Consider the following 18,938-nt stretch of genomic DNA (forward strand, 5'->3'; position numbering starts at 1 on the left):
TCAGCACGGTATAATTACACGACAGGCAGCGAGCTTTGTTCAAACTGCTTTTTATTCCACCGGGATGCTAGAAATTAGTTGCATATAAAATAAAAAAAAAGGCTTGCTGAAAATATTCATTGACCTTTAGAATCTCCTCTAGGACTAGAGGGCGTGGCACAGCTACAGGTCAAGCTCGAGAGTTCTCCAAATAGGGGATGCTGCCGAGTCTTTCATGAAGGTACGGTGTCTAGATTCTGTGCATGAGCCTGAGGAAACTTAGCGGACCCTAGAAAAGGAGATATTAATAACTCTTGGGCCAGCCCTCCGCATTCTTCCTATGTGAGTCACTAAGCCAGGGAGCCGGGAGGAAAGGGCGCCATTGCCTTTCTTTCTCATGTGTGTTTCTTTCCATGGAGGAGCGTACCAGGGCGGCGAGGAGGAGACTCCCCCCTCCCTTCTGCATTCTTTGAAAACACGATGTGTGCTCGACACGAGACACGTTTTTGAGATTATACCACAAAGTTTACACTCGGGATAAGAGCAAAAAGGCTCAGAGAGATTGAATGCAGAGCTTGGCGGGCATGAGAGAGGGGGGGGGGGGGGGGTAGTGAACTGTGTGAGAGAGAGAAAGAGCCTCAGATGGTAGGAATGAGGGGAGAGAGCCATGGAAAATGGTGGTATGAAGACTTGGCAGGGGGAGAGAGTAACTGTTTATGTGGTCTGTCCCCGAGGGCGAGCGTGATCAAAAGGAACTCTTATGCGTGCGCTCAACGGTTTATCATGTGCCACACAATTTATGTTAGATCGTACAGTTCACCAGCTTCAAATCCTCACTGAAGAGACAAGAGGCACAGTCAGGGAATTTTATTTGATTATAATAATAGTTGAGAACAGTGGGTGGAGCTGTGCACAGTAGTCGCAATACATCATTCATCCGAGTCGGACATCTCATCTCATGCGCGTGTATGAAACTGAGGTCACACAAAACATCAGCGATAGTCAACAAGAATAATATATCAAGTGTGTCAAAGGGGAATGCGTTCAGGTTATTAGATTTGTGCTGCCACTTTGAGTTTAAAATGCTAAAAAATAATTCATTTGTGCAATATAAGTCTCTGTATATAAATCCGTAGAGGACACCTTGCTGTAAAAGTACTGCATAACCTACAAACTGTCCCCTGGATAATACTGTAGCGTTCCAGTCTAGTCGATGAAGAAATGGTGATTGCTGTTTCCCCCCCCCGTTTGTTTCTCCACTCCCTATTTGGTTAAATATACGCTGAATGCTGCACGAAGAAGAAGGTATATTCTCTCAAGCTTTTTCTGACTTTAGGGAGCCAAATGGAGGAAGCGACCAGACCCATGTGACGCAGTATTTCACTGTGCACTCTGTAGAGCCAAATGATTGGCCTACACTTTAATTAATATAGTTTCATCCATTTTATGAAACATTTCAACATGGGTCTGGGGGTGGGTCTGGGGGTGGGGGTGGGGGGGGGGGGCGAAGCAGAACAAAATAATAAAATTGCAAAAGTGTGACAGCAAAAAAAAAGAAGAAGAGTGTCTCTGCCTTGCGTCGCGTCTACGCATCGGAACCCTTCTGCCTGCGTTTGGAGGGCGGGATCAGCCGAGACGGGAGCTCGGGGGGGAGGCCGTGGCCCTCCAGCTTCACTTCAATCAGGTGGCTTGCCAGGGCAAACTCTTCATCATCCAGCATGCCATCATGGTCCACATCGGACAACTTCCAGATGCGGCCCAGCACAGAGTTGGGCAGGCGGGAGCTCACCATCCAGTCCTTCGCCTTGGTGCCGCTCAGCTTTCCCTCGTTGGGAGCCAGGTTGTAGAAGATTTCATCATATTTGGGCTTGTCTTTGGTCACCACCCAATCCTCCGGCTCCTCGCACCCGTCTCCGTTCTCCTCGCCAAAGGGGTCGCCCTCTGAGAATGGTCCAGCACGGGTCCCAAGGAAGGCGCCGCCCTGCACACCTGGTTGCTCCACTGCTTCCAGCTCTTCCTGTCGCAGGAGGGGCATCAGCTTGGCAATATCGCCGGAAAGCAACTCATCCAAGGCGGCCATCAGATTGGGCTTGAAGGTTTTAAACTTGGTGAAATCGTGGACCACCAGTTGCTCCTTTTAGAAAGGAAATGGCAGAAAACACGTCAGTCATTGGAACGTTCTCGTCAAAGCGTACACATAATCGTTTCCCAGGTGCGGCAAACGTATTTTAAAACGGGTTCAGACGTACCTGCATCTTAGCACAATCTGGGAAGTCTCCAGCAGAAATGTTGTGCTGCAGCTGGATCTTAGAGAAAATCACCGGCAGCTGGTAGATCAGGTTCTTCTTTTTAACGTCCTTCCTGAAAACGGAAGGCATCTCCTGCTTCAGATGGCTGATGATATGGGCGTGGACCTGGGATCCAGAGAAGATTCAGCTGACAACGGTTTGAAAGCGACAACAGCAGCCTGTCAATGAACACAGCGAGGTTGACTCACCCGAACCAGCCGCGCTCTCTTAACCAGGTCGTTGAGCTTGCGTAAAGCTGCATTGCGAGGAAGGTTCTGAATGTCTGCGAAGAGATCCTCCTCCTCCAGCTCAAACAGCTTCCGGTTGTCGGTAACCACCAGCGGCTCCGACCAGAAGGAGCCGATATAGACGCGCAGCACCTCGGGGGTGCCGAAGACCTTTCCCAAGGACCACATGAGCGCGCCGTACACTCGCATCAGCTGCTGGGTGCCCACCATGTCCGCCTTGTTGAGCACCACACGCAGCTTGTCCTCGTTTCCCTTCAGGGCGCCGATGGCCTCGGCGAACTCGTCGGATATCTCCAGTTTGTGAGCGTCGAACAGCAGAATGATGCGGTCCACGCGCTCAGCGAACCAGCGCAGCACGGCTGGGAAGTCGTAGCCTGTTGGAAAAGAAAAGAAGAGAAGAGAAGAATAAGAATAAGAATAATAGCTGGTATTTATGAGCCAAATGTGCACAATGCAAGAAACAAAAAAGGTCAGGAGAGGCGAGAAGGTCAACACAGACACAAACCCTCTTCACTCTTTTATACGCAGGGCTTCACTTTATGCAAGATGTCACGCTGTTTTCTGGCTTTTAATAGAATGCTAATTTACAAGGCCAATAAATCCAACACCTTTAAAAAAAGTGATTTCTTTATCAGTATGGAGATTAAACTGCACTTAACATTCTTTCTTTCTTACTGATACTCTGTGATGCACCTTCTTTTTCCAGATAATTATCTCGGTATCTTCTTTCAATCAACTCCTGTTTGTGGATTTCACAACACTATCTAAAAAAAAATTATATCATGTTTAAAATAAATAATTCTGTTCCCATTACTCGATGAACTTTGAACTTCATTCTGAGCAGTTTACCTTTCACCTGCTTCATATCAAAATAAATACCATAGTAGTCTAGATAATCCCAATTTGCATTTTCTCAGTGCCCCCCCCCCGATCATCCACTTCCACTGCATTAGGGTGGAGGCAGCCATTGAGTATCTGAAACCCCAACAGAAAGTAGGTTCCGTGTTTAAAACTTTAAGCTTGTTAGTTGCTCATGCTGATTGATCTGAGTCGTAATGGCTTAAGCGTGGATGAACAGAAAAGTGAGAATCTACCGTGAGATGATGATTATTGTTAGACATCAACCCCCCCCCCCCCCCCCCCCCCGGATTGGTCCTCTGCTCCTGACCGTGACACCGTGGCTGCTCCGTGCACGTCCATGATTTCTTTCTTGCCCTGACCCCCGCTGTTATTGTGCCGGAGGAAGCCTGTCCCGTGAGTTAGCCAGGCGTGCCAAGGAGATGATTTTGTCAAGGATGTGTCTCTGCGGGGGCTCCCCCCCCTTTATGCCCTCTCCTCACCTTTGTGCTGCTTGCCACCTCTCTCACCTCGGCTCACTCGCTGCTTAGCGCCGGACAGGATCCCCGGGGTGTCGATGATGCTGATGCTTTCCAGGACCTGGTTGGACATCTGAGCGCACTGGAACCTGGATTGGGGGAAACGGCGCCCAATCGATGACAGCACGAGTTCCACACGAGTGGCAACGCAACGGCACTGATGTAAGGGGTCATGTGGAAACCGGTTCACTCTTATCAAAGAAGCCAATGTGATCTGTGGAGCAGATTAGCGGCGCCCCCCCCCCCCCCCTCCTCCCTTGGCAGACCATTGTGTGCGAGTAGGCCTCTCATCTCTGAGGGCTTCCTGAAGGAAAATGACCGCGACTGCCAGAGCCAAACAATAAGGGCTGCTAATGGTGCGCGTCTCAGAACAACAACTCCACCTCCCGTTGCCTTTACGGGTTTAACGAGCCCACCGGTTCCCTGGACCGGAAGTCAAAGCAAAAAAGAAGCAAACATCCGTTCCCAAGCACAGCTTGAAGAGAGAACGTTTAGAGGCTTTATGCGCGTCTACATTTGGAGCGCTAATAAAAGCAGCGCTCTACCGGATCGCTGTGCATACAAGTTCCCAATAGTCAAAGCGCTGCACTGGGAAACGTGGAAATTCTTCCTTGGTTTACAGCAGAGGGGAAAATATACACAGAAATCTGGCGGCCCAGAAAGTAAACAGAGTAGAGGAAAGAACTCCACCGTTAAGGTTTCGGTGATACATTCTGTGATTTCATTTATTTGTCTTTGCCCCAAGGGGCCACTGACCCTCTGACCCCCCCCATTTGAACGTGCGTACATGGCAGTTCCTGCGTCAGTACATAAGCTTTCATCACCCCTCTCGGGTGATATCGCTTCCTTTCTCCATTTTTCCACAAACAAGGCCAGTGCCTGCCCTCCCTGCTCTGAAATTTGGCACAGGAACGTGAAATTCCAAAGTGCTAAAAAGGCTTGTGCTGCATCTCTCCTTCCCTCCGTCGCTTCTCTCACATAGCCAGCCCGTTTCATGACGACGCCCGTCTGGCTGCGGGCCTCTCAACACGCTCCGCTCCTCTCACCTGTTCAGGAAGGTGTTTCCGAAGGGGTTGAGTTTACGGAAAGGCTTGTTGGGGTCTACAATAAGGGCATTCCCGGGAATCACACTCTCCATGTCCCCATGCATGATGGCGGTGAAGCAGTCAGTGGTGGGTTCAGGTCCCACCCTGCTACCAGGAATTTCCTGCTCCAGTAGGTACCTGCCAGTCAGACGTAGGATCTGTGACTTCCTGTTACTCAACAATCACACAAACCTCCAGAGAACAGCGCGTGACACAGAGCTGGAAGTTCTTACTTGATGAACGTGGTTTTTCCAGTGGAGTATTGACCCACCACCAGCACCATCGGCTTGTTATCGAAGTCTGCCTCCTCCAGACTGGGAGAGTGGAAGTCATGGAAACCGTAGTATTGCTCCAGAGGCAGCAGCTTCTTGCGATACAAGGACTTGAGCCCCTCTGTAACGGTGCGGATCACTTCAGGTGTCTTCTTCACATTCTTTCGCCCCCAGCGAGACATGCTGATTTTCAAGGAGGCGGTGTCGGAGCGTGTTTCGTTGTTTGGAGCTCTGTTTCCTGAGGCTGCACCCTGGAATAGTTTGAGGTGCTTCCTATATTTGTGTAAAAGTTGCTCACTTGTCCTTGAAACCTCCTCTGCACACGCTGAGAGGAATGGCCGGGGCCGACGTTTCTTTTTAAGTCTGGACTTTCTCCTTTTCCAACGCCGATAACCTTTTAGAACCTGACATGCGGATAGAAAAGTAGACAAGTGAAGGTGAATCCAATAGAACAGAGATTATTCCAGGTGGCAGAAAGCTTTGTGCCTGTTCTTCCATCTGTTGGTGGACGTCTGCCACAACTTAGAGTAAGGATCTGAAATATGGAGCAAGGTTGAGCCCACCAGGAGTGAGTCTGCCAAGTTCTGTCAGTACATGCCTGGAAAAACTTAGTGCTGGAAAACTTGCAAACCCAACCCTGCTTCAAGCATTTGCACAAGCACAGCTCATTTCTGTTCATTCAAATTAATTAGATGTTCCTTCTACCCACTGTAGATCTGTGTAGATTCTCAGTTGTCCAGCTCGAGGTAAATCAAGAAAAGCAAAAAAAAAAAGGGATCAAATGGACTTTTTTTTTTTTTTTTTTTGCTCTTCTTACAAGTGTACAAAGATCTTTTTGTGAATCTCGTTCCAGCAAGGATAAGTTAGACTCAGTCCCGGCAAGTCACAAGACCCGTGTGGAAATAAATAAATGTCGAAGTAACGGCGAACTCCGGAGATCTTCTAGAGAGACAATAAACTGTTTTTACCATAAAAAAAAAAAAAGAATTAAAGTGACACCCAAGTTGCACAAGTAAAAGGTGCTTTACAAAAGAAAGTTTACAGATTGTGAAAATGCCTTTTGGGTTTTTGTACCAGTTTTGTATTTAGACCGTGAAAAGCAACATGCAAAGGAAAAAGGGTGTCGGGGGGGGGGGAGTCATGACTTCAGAAGAAACAGACACAAAAATGGCTTAAAAAAAAGACTTGAATGTCTCAAAGTTAGCTTTTTTTTCTTAATGCCCATCGAGTTAACAAACACTCGTTTCCTCTGCTGTAAACAATCTAATCATATAGTTTTGTGTGAAAGTCACAATAAAAGTCGACAAGTAAAGTCATTTAAAAGGAGTATTTACCAAGGTTTTACGGCGAAAGCTCAGATTTCTTCAAACCCCCTCTCCCTCTTTCCAGTCTTGCCCTCCGGAGCTTGGAAAATATTTTGAGTTGAGGAGACAAAAAAAACCCAGCCAGTCTCTTGGAGGAGCTGCTGCTACATGCATGGGTGTACCTCCGACAGCGAATAGGAAGCCTGAGAGTAACACAGCAGTGCAGCTAGATTACACAGGATTACTCTTCCCCAGAGTTTAATGCATTTCAGATGAGCTCTAGATCTGGCAAGGGTTTCTACTCGACCTGCAGAAAGAGCATAAAGAGAGCACGAAGAAAAGCAGGCTCACCACATCAAGGTGAAACGTCCTCACCCGTTCCTTTCTTCTCCCAGCGCAACGCACAGGGATGCTCCGCGTTGTGGTCGGAGGGGGTGGACCAAACAAAGGGGGATTGTGAATAAATCATTTGGGTGGGGACTTTCTTTTTCTTTCTTTCCTAAAGTAACAGCACTGTATCCACATGCATGTTTTAACGTGAGCTAATGCTGCACCCTTACAGCTGTGGCATTTAACCCCTTCCTTTGATCAGAGCTTACAGATGGCATTATCCCCTCATCAGCCTAAACTCTGTGAACCTTCAGGAAAAACACACAGAACGACTCTCCTTTTCCATTTCCTTGCACCACCTGCTGGCTAACTAAAAAAGGAACACCCCCCCCCCCCTGCCACCATCACCTCCTAACTATACTGCTGTACCCTCCGGTCATTGTTAGTCATCCAATGGAATGTAACCACAAAGAAGATGAGGAATCACGGCTTCAACAGTTTGACAAACAACTCGGGGGGGGTCGTGCAACATTTCATAAAAGCAAGGTTTAATTTACAGTTTTACTAAATGTACATTTCTTTTTAAAAAGTCATTATACACAATAAATACATTACAAAATTAATCTGTAATACTATACTTCAAATTCTCTTACGGGTATTTTGTACATTATTAGTGTTCCTTTTTTCCTCATTTCATTTCATCGCTTGTGCTGTGTTTGTTTTTTTTTGAATTGTCCACCAGACTAAATGAGAGAAAAACATGCTCATAGGAGGCAAAGATACGGTGAACTCCAGACCGCCCCCTGCTGGCTGAAATGCATAAGGTTGGCATAACCTGACATCATAAACAAGAGGGAGGCAGGCGTGTGCGAAGGTGTGGTCGAAAACAAGAACCCCCCCCCCCCCCCCCCCACCAAAAAACGCCAGCTGACATTAGAAGCAGAGCAAGTCCAATAACATTTCAATGACATCTTGACAGTACCGAAGAACAGTCAAAGGGAAAATGAATTTGACCTTTTTTTTAAAAAAAACTTTCCAATTATAAAATCCAGGCTAAATTGAGGTCTGTAGAAAAGGTGCATGCGTCTCATGAGCAGCGTAACGGAGCCTTTACTTGCTGTCTGAAAACATTCCTGATAAAGGATGGAACGCGTGACTTTATTCGGCAGGCTTTGATCAAACGTGAGCGGCAAAGGAAGAGCCGCACGGCACTGCGATGGTTTAACCGTACGAAGCGACAAGTCACCAAGTTAAATAAAAAAGCTGCCCGATGCTCATTTGTGAAAACCAAGAGATGAACCGCTGTGAATAGAGCGAGCGAGCGAGCGAGAGAGAGAGAGAGTCACGCCAAGCAAAGAGAAGATTAAAGAGAAAGGGACAACAGAACAGCCTTCATGTAGTTAAACCGACACACATCTTCACGTCTGCAATCGTCAAAGACAACTGACCAACATGCTGAAGCTGCAAATGAGAAGGAAATGTCTGGACAATTCAAACGGACAAACAAAGCCAGCACAGCGTGGCAGAGTCGTACAGTGACACCGCGTTCACAGCACGCTCATAGTCCGGCCTGGGGCTGTTATCTACCTTGAGTCTGGGGCAACAGGCTGCCATTGTGGCCACGGCCACCAACCTGAGGGTGCGAGGAACCAGAGGACGAGGGTGGGACCGAAGGTCTGTGTGACGGGGCCGCGGAGCCCCCCGGGCGCTGGCTTTGGTGTTGGTGGGACCTGCCGTTGCCCCCCTTGATGTGGTGGCTGCGGCTCGAGGGCTCCTGCAGGTTCAGGATGCTGTCTATGGCGCACTGGAGGTGTTCGTTCAGCTTGTCGTCTGGAGGGCTGCCGCTGGAGAAGCTGGCGTTATCCATGTCGGGGGAATCGGACTTGCAGCGTTTGGCAGGAAGTAAAGAGTCTCTCGTGAAAGACGCCTTTGGAGAGGGAGGCCCAGGGGCATGCTGGTCCATTCTGAATGTCCCGCCTGCTCTGTGTCGGTTCTTCCCACTCGGCCGCTTGTATCTACTTACATCCGTCTCTTGATCTGTGTGCTCGTCTCCTCTGTCTTTTGCCCCGCCCCTGTCCAGGAGCTGGTGGTGCTGCGTGGCTTTAACCCCGCGGCTGAACACCTCGTCCATTTCCTCCAGCCCCTGCATGGCGCTCCCTAAACGGCCCATCTCGTGGCTCGCCTCCGCGTGCAGCGCCTCCCTGCCTCGCTTCTCCAGCTTCACACTGGCGATCACGGTCCGCTCCGATGGAGGCGACGGGGCCTCGTGCCTGTGGGGCAAACTCTCGTCCCCTCCCCCTGGGACGCCAGGTCTGACCCGGGGACTAATGTTTACCCTGTAGGTCTTTCGAAGCGGGAGACGACACGTCGTCTGTGAGGGGGGGGCGGTGGAGGCAGCGTTGTGTTTGCCACCCCCCTTGTCCTGGTGATCCAACGTCCCGTTCATTTGGGTGGACGAAGAGGTGGGAAATGAGCGAGAAGACGAGGTAGAGGACGCCGGCGCTGCACCGGAGGGAACAGTAGCCCTTAATGCGGGCTTACACTGAGCCGTTGCTATGGTAACCGATGAGGCAGAAGAAGAAGTGCATACGGGTGACTGAGTTCTGATGACCGTATCAGAAGTTGATGAAAAGTGGGACTGTGGATGAGGTGCAGCAGCTTGGAGCTGGGATTGGGACTGGGATTGGGACTGGGATTGGGTCTGGGATTGGGTCTGGGATTGGGACTGGGACTGGGACTGGGTCTGGGATTGGGACTGGGATTGGGATTGGGACTGGGATTGGGACTGGGATTGGGACTGGGATTGGGACTGGGACTGGGATTGGGACTGGGACTGGGATTGGGACTGGGATTGGGTCTGGCCGCCCTGCTGAGGTGGAGGCGTGTGCACCGGATCTAAGGCGGTGTTGTGAACAACCTTGCTGAACCCAGTTTGATCCTGCTTGATCTTCAGCTTCAATCCAATTCTTCTGCGAGCCTCGTAGGTTTTGATCGGTGGCTTACTGGTCCTCTGTGGGAGCGTGTCCTCATCATCGTCGTCGACAGCTTGAGATTTGAAGGGGGCACGACTGAGGGGGGCTCTGTGACTCGTGGGCTCGGCTACCAGCCGGCTCACTGGGGCTGGGGGAGGCGGACAACTGCTGGACCACGAGACGGAAGCTCCACTCCCACCCTGCTTGATTACTAGTTTGGTAGGGGGGAAAGGGGCTGCGGCTGGGGTGGACCTAGGAGGAGGCTTTGGAGAGATGCTGGGAGGAGGTGCCGAGGGAGGAGCAGTGGGAACTGGAGCAGGAACATCTTCCCTGACTGATCTGGGCTCAGCGGAGGACCTCTGCTGGGATGAAACGATGCTCTCCAACATGCGTGCGTTCGCCACAAACTCTTCTGTAACAAAACAAACAGAATGATTTATGGTTAGCATCCACCCCGCTTTCTTTTAAGACAAGCACAGAACAATCGTCCTGCCAGTGAGTGAGTGAGTGTCGAGGTACCTGGTCTCTCCTTGGCCAAAATCTTGTCCTGACTCAAAGCAATCTTCTCCTCCTGGATGAACATCCGGTCGATCATCACCATCTCCGCTGAGGGGCCAAGTCTCTGCTCGGGTTCAAACGTCAAAAACATCCATCAGTTTAATATCAGTTCAAAGCAACGAGGACAACACGAAGGCATATAAACTTACTTTTGACTCGGCAAACAGCAGGTAGCGATATTTATCCAGCATCGCCTGGGTCTGTTGAAGCAGTTGGCAGGACACCCTCTCAAACTCATCATCCACTGCGTAACGAGAAAACCAGGACATCATGATCGATTTCACGAGTGTGAAAACGTAATAAAGTGGATGCTCGCCTAGGCCCGGCAGGTTACGGCGCTCGGCACCTCTTTGATAGTCCTGAGACGAGTTGGCCGTTCCCTGGTAGAGGTGGTAAGGCAGCAGTCTGTGCAACGTGTCCTCAAAAGAATGGAAAGGAGCACCGTAGTTTGGGTGAAGCACGGAACCCTGCTGTCTCCTTAGCTGTTCGAGCGTGCTGCGGCGTGGGTGAATACATTTATATGTTTAAATTAAATATTCGTGAATTCATGAATGACAGTGAAATGAACCCATTTAAAAGCGTGAAATAGAGACCTGGCTTCTTTGCTGGGCTCTGCACTGAAAGGCACCTTCATTGCTGCTGTCTGTAATGTGAACAAACAAATAACCTTGAGACTGAATCTTGAGTATTTAGAGAGAGTTCTCGGGGCCCCACTAATACGCGGTGATGCTCCCGTACCTGAGTTTGTACGGGAGCCTGAGGCTGTGGAGCAGGCATTTGAGTCAGACCCGATCCCAACACCTGCATCTGCACCGCACCGTTCCCCAGAGTCATCCCTCCAACTGAGCTGATCACTCCTGGCTTTGGTTGAACCTGGGGGGAAATACACACACAAAATATAAGACACCAAAAAAACAAGTGAAAGGAACACCTTCAGAAAACATTTACATAATTTGCATGTCCGTGGAAGAATTACTCCAAGCCCAAGTTACCCACCTGTGCAGGCTGGGTAAGGCTTGCAGGCGTGACCGTCTGATTCACCATCGCTCCGGCTGGCCCTTGGGCTCCTGAGAATACCTGTAAGTCACTTGATGCTAAAACAAGAAGGAATGAATCATTAGAAAGGGAAACGATACGAAAGGCACGAATCGTCACTATTTAACCGCGTCTAACCTGAGGCAGGAGTTTTGACCAGCACTGACGTCGGCTGCAGCACAGCAGGCGCGCCGCTGCCAACCGATGATGAAATCACCACTTTGTCAACAGGCACATCTTGCTGGGAGCCGAACTGACTGGTCACTTGAGGCTGAACAGGAAGCTTGGCCTGCAGCAGGATGTTCTGCTGGACCTGAAAATGCATAGGCGGAGAATTCATTGAAATAAAAAAGAAAAAAATCCTTCACCAGCTGGATACGACATATTTAGGACAAGGTTTGTACCACGTAAATAAATGGTGCGATAACTTCAACAGGCATTTCCACGCAGAGAATGTTAGCATGAACTGGGATGATACCTGGTGCAGCTTGTCCAGCAACTGCTTCTGCTGAGGCGAGTGCTGGGCGATGCCGGACAGAGTCTGAATTTGCGCTCCAAAAAACTGCAAATGGTGTTGCTGTTCTGCTGTCAAGCCCTGAATGGGAACCTGGGATTTGATGACGGCAGGAGCAGAAGTGCTCAGAGGGGGGGCAGCAAACTGGTGCTGTGCAGGGAGAGCAGCCGGAGGCTTGGGCGACTGCGACAGAGGAGGCATATCTTGTTGATAAGGGGCGGGCTGGGAGGCCGGCCGTGGCTGCGGCTGAAGCTGAACCTGAACGTGTGCGTTTTGTGAAGCTGGCTGGGGGGGCTCCGCTATCTGGTTGTGGACAATAAAGAGCTGCGGATGTGATGAAGGGGTGCACGAGCGGGAGGGCGTCTGGGAGGGAGCGTGCGGCGACTGGATCTGCTGGCTCAGAGTGAGAGGGGACTGGGAGGGCTGGGGGCTGTCTGCGGTGAGAGCGGTCGACACCGGCGAAGGGGACGTGCCCTGGATCTTCAGGGGTTGTTTATGAGCACTGGAAGGCACCTGAGGAAGTGGAATCACATTATATTCATTGGTACATTTAATTCAAGAATGGAAACAATGTTTAACTAAAATCAGGACGTGAAGCACAAAAGCACACACACTGATCTATAACCACACGATACACAGGGCAAGTTCAAAGACCTGGCACACACCAAATAGGGCTGGGCGATAATATACTAGATATATTACATGGGTAGCACAAATTCCGTTTATTCAATCTGTGCTTTTCTTTTTTTAATCGCTAATAAACTATACAATAATACAGTAAAAGGACGACGTAATTATCGCCCAACCCGAATAAGGACATTCACAAACGTGGGTAATACAACACCAAACAATACAAAAGCAAAAGTATTCAGCGCTGAACCTCTACTGGCTGCTGAAGGCAAAGTATTTAGGACACAATGATTTTTTTGGGGAGCAGAAGATTCGACACAAAAGGGAGCGATGATCATTCAGAACGCGAAAAAAGGAAAACGCTTCACGAAAGCAAGAAGTCAAGATCTGCGGGCCTGTGGTGGCGAGGAGGAGGAGGAGGAGGGTGACCTGAAGACTTCCAGGACTGGCGTCATTGGACAATATAACCATGGGCCGTGGCATTGGTCAAAGGAGGGGGTTCCAAAGTGTTGGGGACACTTGATTGGTCCGTTAGTGTTAGTGCTCAGTAATGCAGCAGAGTTGGATTTGATTCGTGTTAGCAAAGATGTGAACAAGTTGCACTTTGGTGTATCCCATATTAAGCATGAAGGTGTGGTTTGTTCTGTGACAAAATAGCAGATTAAAATATGAATAGAATGAAAAACACCAAATTCATAAAGCAATTAAATAAAATTGTCATGCAAAAAACTTTGTACGAGTTAATTGACACTTTTGTGTTCTAAAGACGTGTGTATGGCTAAATGCAAAATATCAAATGATAGCGTAAAACATAAGAAAAGCTGGAATGATCATTCTGTTACACGTAATAACGCAATGCACAAACACACAGGTGTTACATGTAATAACGCAATGCACAAACACACAGGTGTTACATGTAATAACGCAATGCACAAACACACAGGTGTTACATGTAATAACGCAATGCACAAACACACAGGTGTTACATGTAATAACGCAATGCACAAACACACAGGTGTTACATGTAATAACGCAATGCACAAACACACAGGTGTTACATGTAATAAAGCAATGCACAAACACACAGGTGTTACATGTAATAAAGCAATGCACAAACACAAAGGTGTTACGTGTAATAAAGCAATGCACAAACACACAGGTGTTACGTGTAATAACGCAATGCACAAACACACAGGTGTTACATGTAATAACGCAATGCACAAACACACAGGTGTTACATGTAATAACGCACTGCACAAACACACAGGTGTTACATGTAATAACGCAATGCACAAACACACAGGTGTTACGTGTAATAACGCAATGCACAAACACACAGGTGTTACATGTAATAACGCAATGCACAAACACACAGGTGTTACATGTAATAACGCAATGCACAAACACACAGGTGTTACATGTAATAACGCAATGCACAAACACACAGGTGTTACATGTAATAACGCAATGCACAAACACAAAGGTGTTACATGTAATAACGCAATGCACAATCACACAGGTGTTACATGTAATAACGCAATGCACAAACACACAGGTGTTACATGTAATAACGCAATGCACAAACACACAGGTGTTACATGTAATAACACAATGCACAAACACAAAGGTGTTACATGTAATAACGCAATGCACAATCACACAGGTGTTACATGTAATAACGCAATGCACAAACACACAGGTGTTACATGTCATAACGCACTGCACAAACACACAGGTGTTACATGTAATAATGCACTGCACAAACACACAGGTGTTGCAAGCAAATGAGCACATTTCGAGGTTAGGAATTGCAGAGCAACTGTGAGAGGCATGCAAGCAAGGAGGATGAAAAGAACGGACGGGGAAAGGCCTGATATCCTAATGTTGTGGCGGCAGCAGCAGCAAGTGGGTGGGGCTTGACATAAAGCGGCATTTCTACCTGCTTTGCCACTGCTGTCATGTGGGAGGGGCCAGGGGGAGGGCTGTGGCTCTGACACGCCCAGGACTCAGTAACCTGGCTGTCATTGACAGCAGGGGCCGGAGCAGCGATGCTGTTGCCGCTGACGATTACAGACGCTGGTACGCCCACAGAGGGGGTTGACTCGTTCTCCGTTTGGAGGCGCTGCTCCTGATCGGAGCACCGGTACATTAGCAATGTCAGGATGAGGGAGGTGAGAAGGAAGGGGATAAAATAGTAAAACCAAAAGAGGTCAGACAGAGATGTTACAGCATGCATGTTATTCATTTTCAAACAGACAATATTAGCCGCACACAACGAAGCGACGGACCACTGACCTGCTGCAGGAACATCTGCAGAGACTCCTGGCTCAGGATCATACTCGAGCTCTGGTTGGTAAAGAGCAGCCGTCCCGGGCTGTGCTGGGCCTGTGAGGGGACCAGCCCCACCGCTGTGACGGAACAAGACGTGGGCACGGACATGGACGGAGAAGACGAGGGTACCGTGGTGGCCATGGACACGGACGCCGGCTGCATTGCGAGGATAGAGGATTGCTGTATATGCTGCTGGGTGGGGTGAGCAGCCTGGTCTGTGGCGCTGCCCAGCACAGTAACACAGTCCCCAGGCTGGCCCTGAGCCATGGTTGCTGCTCCGGTGCTGCTGCTGCTGCTGCTGGGGACGCCACCTGGCTGGGACTGTAGGGCCGGCTGAAGGCTGACTGCAGGGCTTAGCCCCTCCACCTGACTAAGCATAGTAAGGGAGTTCTGGATTGGCATCCCCTGTATGACAGTCTGTGTGTGTCCGGATGCAGTGTGGGTTTGTGTTTGGATTTGACTCTGAGCCAATGAAACAGGCATTTGAAAGAGGGTCGGCGTGCCCATTTGGCCAGGCTGGAGTTGGATGGGCCCAGAGAGGATGTGGGCTGCCCCCGGATGGCCCTGTGAAGCAAGGACCTGACTCAAATTGATGTTCTGGTTTGCAGTTAAAATCTGGTTTGCAATGAGCTGCCCACCAGGACCCTGACTAGTTATGATGTGCCCCCCCGGGTGCTGGGTGAGGATCTGTCCCCCTGCTTGTAGCTGTGGCAGAAGAAATTGGTGGTTCTGGCCTTGCAGAACTGCTGGGGAGGGAATAACAATGCTGCCTGGTTGGTTTAACAAGTGGACACTAAGGGGCTTGCCAGATGGTTGCGCTGCTTGTTGCTTGAATAGGGCTTGTTGGAACTGAGCGCCTTGCGCTGTAGCTTGAGTACTTAAAACAACGTTAGCGCCTGCTTTCCCTGTTAAATAGGCTACATTCTGAGCATTAGAAACAGGAAGTTGCTGCAGCCCTAGAGCCTTGTGGGCATCATTTTGTAGGGGCTGGGTTGCTGACTGTGGCTGTTGCTGTTTGAAGAGCTTGGGATGGATGGCACCTCCTTGTGGAGGTTTAGGCTGAATGGGTGTTGGCGTGCGCTGGATGATCACGTTCTGCATGATTTGGCCTTGAGTTTGTGTCTGGGGTCCAATTCCTGAACTCAGAGGGGTACTGCCAAACCCCAAAAGCCCAGCAGGCGCACTCATTATACCGCCACTGCTGCTATTTGTGCTGCTGACACAAACAGCTGGTCCGTTTAAAGCTGGCGCTTTGTTACTTTGGATCAGAAGTCCACCCCCTGAGCCCCCGAGCCCCGACTGAGAACCCGTTACCTCCGGCCCAGACTGGTGCAGCTGGTACCCACCCATGGCTTTGGCTAGGATTGGCTGTCCGGACTGATTGATCGTCATGACCGTAGGCTGGCCCACAACTTGAATCTGTCCAATACCCAAATGTCCAGCCTGACTTCCGTTCGGAAGGGCTTGAAGACCTGAAATGGGTTGAAGCGTTACATTTCCCAGGCCCACGGGCTGCAGGAAAGGCTGAACACTAATGGCCTTGTTCATGACCTGTGGCTGGAGCTGAAGGCCCTGCTGAGCAAGCACTGACCCAAGCATATCGGCTGTGGCATTGGGGGGCGTATTGGTGGGATGTGGAGCAGCTCCTGGGAAAATTGCTGCGGCTCCCCCAACGCCAACTCCTATGCCTACACCAACTGCAGTGCCTGCAGCCCCAGAGAGACTGGCGTCAGGAAGTGTCTGAACCACCTGCGCAAGTCCTGGAATCCCGAAGGCGCCCAGGTCCAGCTCAGCCTCGGCCTCTTGGAGACTTTGCTCTGTGATGTTGGCTTCAGCCAGGCTCTGTTGCAGGATGTCACATGGCTCGTGATTTGTCCCAACGCCATTGCTACCACCGTCGCCACCCGGAGATCCCCCCAAAATGTCTTCATCCTCCAGGAAGTCCAGGTCAACACTGACTCTAGGGAGCCCTGTTGGCTCATTGGCCAAGGGCTGGACAGTAGGCTGGACCTCTGGAACATGGCCCTTATATGGAAAGACGAAAGCAGTGAAATCAGGTGACGGATGGATCTTGACGACCCAATGTGATGATGGCTACCTAAACTAAGCTAACGCAGAAAACCAAACATAGCAACCCCACAAAGACATCAAGGCAAAATCAAACTTGGTAGAGTATCGATATGTTAGTGGAAAGACGACATTTGGAGATTCATGCTACATAGACAGGAAAAAACAGAAGAGGATGGGGGGGGGGGGGGGGGGGGGGGGAGGTTTACTCACTCCAGTGGTAGAGAAGAACGAGCTGGAGGGGTCACTCGAACCATCCAAAAGGTCGTCGGTGTCCAACTATAGGCACACCCAACCAGAATAGTACAGAAAGAAACCAAAGGCGCCCACACCAGCAGGTAAATACCACCAGGACAGAGAAATATATGGACCATCAAACAGAGGAGGCGGCAAGGACAGGATAGAACACAGTCCAGGGAACCAACATTGTAAAGGATGAGGGAAAACTAGTGACAGAGGGGCAACTTATAGAAATAACAGACAGGCAGGAAGAGTTAGTGTTATAATTTAAAGTTTGTAAATTTGCATAAAAGAAAAGAAAAGCAAGCATAGGAAACCGTGAAAAAAGAAAAGCATAAAAGCATCGAGGGATGACAGTTTCAGAGCGCATTAACGTAAAATAAGTAGGTTTAGCACATCAAGCCTCTCATCGCATCTATTACCGGTACAATGCCATTATTGACAGCCTGGCATATACATTTGCTCCCACTTTGTTTCTATTGCACTTACATGGGTCTCAGATCCATGAAGGAAGTCATTGAGAGCTTCTGGGTCACTGCAGGAGAAAACGACATTTGCTTGTTTCTTTCTTCATGTCAACAACACAACAGCAGCGCCACACAAAAGACACAACTGCGTGTTAAATAAAAAGCATCCACTGTGTCAGCAATAACCTACCAAATTACATCTAGAAGGCACCTGCCGTCTTCATCATCCATGACAACTAATGAAAACACAAAGAAGAATCCATATACTCATCAATGCATACGCACAAGAAAATATAAATATTAAATGTCAAGGAGTAAAAGTAAGTAAAGTCCAGATGATGTCAGGATGTAATAGAAAAAGTATTGCACCTGGCAGCGACTAATATTATCCTTCCTAATACTCAACTGGCCATAAATGATACAGTTTTAGGTTCAAAAATGTAAACAAGTGTTTTATTCTCCAAAAAATGTTATTTTGCCCTCTTTCAGCATGGATTGTACTTTGAGGAAATAACATTATTTCAGCATCAGCATTGATGCGTAACTCCAAAATGCTCACTTTCTAGTCAATACACAAGAGAAGATGAAGAAATATTGAAAAGAACTAAATAGATAGTATCCAATATATGACTGGTTTCATGCAGCACAAAACCTGGATGCGTTTTTCTTCTTTCATTCATATAATACTTCACCTATTACTTGTCACCCACAGACTAAATGTGGATAGCCGTCATTTATTTTCTATTCTGATTTTTTTCAAGTAAGAAATCAATGATAAAAAAAAGTCTACCCTAATTGTTTTTCTTTTTTTTTCCAAGTTCCAATTGGGATCAAAAGATAAACAACACATCAGCCATGGCTGTCAGCCTTCCAGCTGTTACTCTTCTGGAAATGACACTTGCCCACAGGGACAATGTTTTTGTTGCCGTTCTCCAATATACTACATTTACAATTATAATGAACAGCTTCTCAAAACAGGGAAACGTTCCTATCTTTGCGCACGACGTCACATTCGTTGCCAATTGGCATGGCTTCATATCGTTCAAGATCAGAAAAAAGTGCGGCTGTTAAAAACCCCATCAACAGAGGTAACCACGGTAACGCCGTTTACGCACAGAGAAGCATCGGAGGGAAATACACAGCTAATTGAAAACGCGCGGTTTTCACGGAGCCTGGAAATAAGCCCAGTGCAGGGTGTCGCTGAATTCACCACAGGTTTCAATATCAACTTGTAACACTGAA

At 48.8% G+C, this 18,938-nt stretch overlaps 2 protein-coding genes across 2 annotated transcripts; both read right to left on the bottom strand.

The window, feature by feature from the left end:
• Positions 1 to 831: 831 nt before the first annotated feature.
• On the bottom strand, positions 832 to 5,430 carry ehd2b (EH-domain containing 2b). The gene is made up of 6 exons (XM_068745271.1): positions 5,210 to 5,430; positions 4,938 to 5,114; positions 3,883 to 3,980; positions 2,477 to 2,889; positions 2,229 to 2,393; positions 832 to 2,113 (listed from the first exon to the last, which is right to left on the bottom strand). The coding sequence occupies exons 1-6, from the start codon at positions 5,428 to 5,430 to the stop codon at positions 1,565 to 1,567; spliced, it is 1,623 nt and encodes a 540-aa protein (XP_068601372.1). The 3' UTR covers positions 832 to 1,564.
• Positions 5,431 to 7,798: 2,368 nt separating this feature from the next.
• On the bottom strand, positions 7,799 to 17,927 carry bicra (BRD4 interacting chromatin remodeling complex associated protein). Its single transcript, XM_068745541.1, has 15 exons — positions 17,887 to 17,927; positions 17,719 to 17,764; positions 17,203 to 17,268; positions 14,887 to 16,947; positions 14,531 to 14,719; positions 11,926 to 12,474; positions 11,586 to 11,760; positions 11,409 to 11,506; positions 11,151 to 11,285; positions 11,006 to 11,055; positions 10,759 to 10,907; positions 10,562 to 10,656; positions 10,374 to 10,479; positions 9,708 to 10,266; positions 7,799 to 9,545 (listed from the first exon to the last, which is right to left on the bottom strand). The coding sequence occupies exons 1-15, from the start codon at positions 17,925 to 17,927 to the stop codon at positions 8,462 to 8,464; spliced, it is 5,403 nt and encodes a 1,800-aa protein (XP_068601642.1). The 3' UTR covers positions 7,799 to 8,461.
• Positions 17,928 to 18,938: the final 1,011 nt, after the last annotated feature.

Source organism: Brachionichthys hirsutus, chromosome 11 (assembly GCF_040956055.1).
Source record: "Brachionichthys hirsutus isolate HB-005 chromosome 11, CSIRO-AGI_Bhir_v1, whole genome shotgun sequence".
In the NCBI taxonomy this organism is placed as follows: domain Eukaryota; kingdom Metazoa; phylum Chordata; class Actinopteri; order Lophiiformes; family Brachionichthyidae; genus Brachionichthys; species Brachionichthys hirsutus.

Bases quoted from the DNA above. Each gene is read 5' to 3' on its own strand.
- ehd2b (XM_068745271.1), bottom strand. From the start codon at position 5,430: ATGTCTCGCTGGGGGCGAAAGAATGTGAAGAAGACACCTGAAGTGATC. The intron at 3,981-4,937 runs GTGAGAGGAGCG...CCCCCAATCCAG, and splicing joins GGAAACACCTTCCTGAACAG to GTTCCAGTGCGCTCAGATGT. The intron at 2,890-3,882 runs GTGAGAGAGGTG...CTTTTCCAACAG, and splicing joins TAAGCAGCGAGTGAGCCGAG to GCTACGACTTCCCAGCCGTG.
- bicra (XM_068745541.1), bottom strand. From the start codon at position 17,927: ATGGATGATGAAGACGGCAGGTGCCTTCTAGATGTAATTTG. The intron at 17,765-17,886 runs GTAGGTTATTGC...TTTCTCCTGCAG, and splicing joins TGCCTTCTAGATGTAATTTG to TGACCCAGAAGCTCTCAATG. The intron at 10,908-11,005 runs GTCTCTATTTCA...CCCACGCCGCAG, and splicing joins GAGCCCAGCAAAGAAGCCAG to CACGCTCGAACAGCTAAGGA.